Source organism: Otolemur garnettii, unplaced genomic scaffold, assembly GCF_000181295.1.
Source record: "Otolemur garnettii isolate 467f Iridium unplaced genomic scaffold, OtoGar3 scaffold00068, whole genome shotgun sequence".
NCBI classification, from domain to species: Eukaryota; Metazoa; Chordata; class Mammalia; order Primates; family Galagidae; genus Otolemur; species Otolemur garnettii.
In genome coordinates this window covers 2,374,479-2,377,903 of record NW_003852463.1, presented here as the reverse complement: position 1 = coordinate 2,377,903, position 3,425 = coordinate 2,374,479, and the positions used below count along the sequence as shown (strand labels likewise).

General features: G+C 51.8%; 2 protein-coding genes across 3 annotated transcripts in view; both read right to left on the bottom strand.

Annotated features, from left to right (window-relative positions):
• The window catches only part of LOC100948530 (putative N-acetyltransferase 8B), a 1,618-nt gene extending 778 nt beyond the window's left edge, over positions 1-840 (bottom strand). The window contains exon 1 of the mRNA XM_023515280.1: positions 685-840. Within this exon, the coding sequence (XP_023371048.1) occupies positions 685-840 (156 nt within the window). The remainder of the gene's footprint in view (positions 1-684) is intronic.
• Positions 841-2,376: 1,536 nt separating this feature from the next.
• The window catches only part of LOC111721719 (N-acetyltransferase 8-like), a 26,052-nt gene continuing 25,003 nt past the window's right edge, over positions 2,377-3,425 (bottom strand). For both annotated transcript variants that reach the window (XM_023515299.1, XM_003793401.3), the window contains exon 2: positions 2,377-3,236. In XM_023515299.1, the coding sequence (XP_023371067.1) occupies positions 2,480-3,163 (684 nt within the window). In that variant the 5' untranslated portion in view covers positions 3,164-3,236 and the 3' untranslated portion in view covers positions 2,377-2,479. The remainder of the gene's footprint in view (positions 3,237-3,425) is intronic.

Below are 3,425 nucleotides of genomic sequence, written 5' to 3'. Positions count from 1 at the left end.
GCTGTTGTTCTAATATTAATATTTCTTTTTTGAGACAAGAGTCTCACTCTGCCACCCTCTGTAGAGTGCCGTAGCATCATATCTCACAGCAACCTCAAATTCTTGGGTTTAAACCATCCACATGCCTCAGTCTCCCAAGTTAACTGGGACTACAAGTGCCTGCCACAAGGCCTGAGTAGTTTGAGAGACAAGGGTCTCTTACTCAGGCTGGTTTTGAACTCCTGAGCTCAGGCAATCCACCTACCTCAGCCTCTTAGACTGCTACGATAACAGGAGTCAGCCCCTATGCCTGGCTCTGCTAATATTAATCTTGTAGGCATAATAGGCTTTGCATCCACACTTATTTTTACCACGTTTCCAGGCAATGCTGCTATAGCCAGTCTGGGGATCACGCTTCGAGTAGCATAGAACTAAATGACAATAACTGGCAGAATAAAAACAGGTGAACTTTTCCCTCCCAGCTCAGAAGTTTTACAACTTCTGAACCAACAATAGAGTGATGAAGGGAGGGAGGAGGAGAGTGTTCCAGGCAAAGGGAACAGCATGCTCAGCAGAAAGAGCTCAGCTGTGACAAGAACTAGAAGCAGCTGTGTGTGGCTGGGGAGTGGAGCAGAGGATAGAGCTGGGAATGGTCAAGCTCTACTCCTGGCTGTGAATTTCTGGGAACAGAAGCCCTATCCCTACAGGAAGCTGTCCACCAATGACCATTGGGGGCTTATGTTGTCCCTCCACACTGCCCTGTTCTCCCCTGATTAACTCATATGACATTGTATCCTTTTCATCCTTCCACTGGTCTCTCAGCCACTTCTGGCCTATAAGCCCCAGGAGGACCTGGACCATGCTTGTCTGAGATTACTGAAGCCATTTCATTGTAAATGAGCAAAAAATCATAGGGACCACTGAGGACCTCCCTCATTTCTGACCTGAGACTAGTCCTCCCTTGGGAACTTCTGCTGAGGGGCACAGGCCTTGTGGGGAGAGGAGAACCAGGCAACCAGCAGCAGGGTAGGCTGGCACCTACTGCTCAGTAACAAGTGGGAACCACACCTCCAGAGAAAACAGAGGCTTCTTTTAACACATCAGCAGTGGGGGGAATTTCACAAGTAAATTGATAGTTGGGATTCCAGAGAGGCACTGTGGGACATTTCTGAGGAAGCAGAAGGCCTTACAGAGAGGAGTGTGGTAGCCTACATGGTCAAAGAGAAAAGAGACCAGCATAGATGGGTAGGAGAGCAGACTGGAGGCCCGTGGTCTCGGGCAATAAGACACTATTCTTTGAAACTGCCCTGTGCTCTTGGCAAAGGTTCTCCGTTTAGTAGAAACCTACTTGCAAAACTAGCTGGCAGGACTGAGCATGGCATGGCATGGCCAAACCCTTCAGAAGTCAGCCGCAAGCTGAGGACACTGCCAGGGCCCATGTACAGCACAAACCTGACTGGAAGGGCACCTGAACTTCCCGGATCAACAAGGACTTGGCTTCAGGCCTGGAAGGACCAAGGGAGAGGCTCCTGCCCACTCTGGGTGCACCCAGTGTTGGTGATGAACTGGCTGGGTAAGGGGCTCCATGCACCAAATCCTCACAGGCCCCAGTCCTCACTTGCCACTGGATCTGAGACTCAGAGGTTGATGTGGCTGGGCACATGGCACTTAGATAAATCTGGAGTCCCTGAGTTTTCAGGGACAGAGACTGAGTCCCAAGTGTGACACATGTGTGAAATACACAATCCCATGCCCTGTTCCTGAACACTGGGGAAGAGCCTGTAACAAGCCTCCCTCCAGTCCTGCCCGGGGTCTGTGGCTAGGTAGCAGTCAAGCCCATGTTGATCCAACACTTTATCCCTGACCACTTTCTTGCCCCGCACACCCCTGTGGGCTATAGCACGATGACTATGTCACTGGCCTCGATTCTTCCCCATGACACGCTCACCCCTTTGCTATGTGACTTTGTAGGTCCTCTCACTGCAGAGCCAGGTCAGTGTTTACCTGAGTCTGGGGTGTCAGCAGATGGGACACCTGCAGGGACTTCAAACTGCAGTTGCTTGTTTCTGGTTTTGCTCCTCTGCAATTACCATAAAACCATGCCTAAGACAACCTTCGGGAAAAGAAGATAGCTGGCACCCCGTCACTGAGCCAATGCCATGGGGTTACCATAGGGTTGGCTCAGCCATTTGAGACAAGGAGAGCTGCCTAGCCAAGCCCAGCCAAAATTGCTGGTCCATAGGCTAATGCGTTAAAGCAATGTTCACTATTGTTTTCTGGTATTTTCCTATGCAACACTATCATGGCACTGGAAAACTAAACAGAGGTGACCACAAAAGACTGAATGAACCATTACCTCATATGCTCCCTCACCTCCAGACAGGTGGGACTCTGATGTGAATGACCAAAGAGCTTTTATTGTGTTGGTACTGAAAGGTCAGTGTTTGTTTATTACTACAGCACTGGGGACCGTGTCCTGACTAATGCACAGGGAAAGAGATCACAGAGCCTGTGTCTGAGCAGAAGGGAGGCGGTACATGAAATGAATTATCTTAAGATGGACTAGCCTTGCACTCGCACAGAAGAAGAACTCGTGGATCTTCTGGAAGCCCATGCTCTGGTAAAGGGTCATGGCCGAGAGCTGCATGGTGCTAGTATCTAGGACAACTGCACTGTAGCCCTGGTCACGGGCAAACTGGAGGACAGTCCTGACCAGGGCTTTTGCTATGCCCTGATTACGGTGCTCAGAGGCCACGACCAGGTGAAACAGCTGCAACCGCTTCTCTTGCAAGGTGGGATCGTCCACGGGCAAAGCTCCCACTGTGCCCACCACCTTCTTTGCAGACTCAGCCACCCAGAAGCAGGAGCCAGGCTTGCTCAGGTAGGATTTGGTGATGTCAGCCATGTCTGTTTGCAAACTCATGTGTACAAACTGCCTGTACGGAAGGCCGGCAAGGAACCATAGGACAGGGAGGAGGGCGAGGCTGAATGTGACAGCCAGGAGCCAGGAGCCAGAGACCAGGAGTAGGAGGAAGGGGCCCCCAACTAAGAGCACGAGAGTTCGGGGCAGCTTCAGCAGGTGGCGGAAAGTGGCAGGGATGTGCTCAGTGATGCCCTGGGAAAGCAAGTCCACCGCCGCCTTGCGGTCACTCTCCTGGTATATGCGGATGAAATAAGGAGCCATGGGGAGACGTCTGTGTCTGAAATCTCAAGGTCTACCGGAGAGTGAGGCGTCCCTGCCCACCTTCCCAGAAGCCCTGGAGAAGAGAGAGAAAGCCCTGTGAGTGCCCCATGGCTCGCAGCCCCACAGGAACAGAAGACCCTGCTCAAGGGGGGGGGTCTTTCTGCTTTTGCTCAGGTGGAAGCAGGGCCCCTCCACTGGGAGAAAGTAGGATCCGAAAGACCAGCATTGCCATCCTTGCTCTATTGCCTTCTAGCTGTGTGAC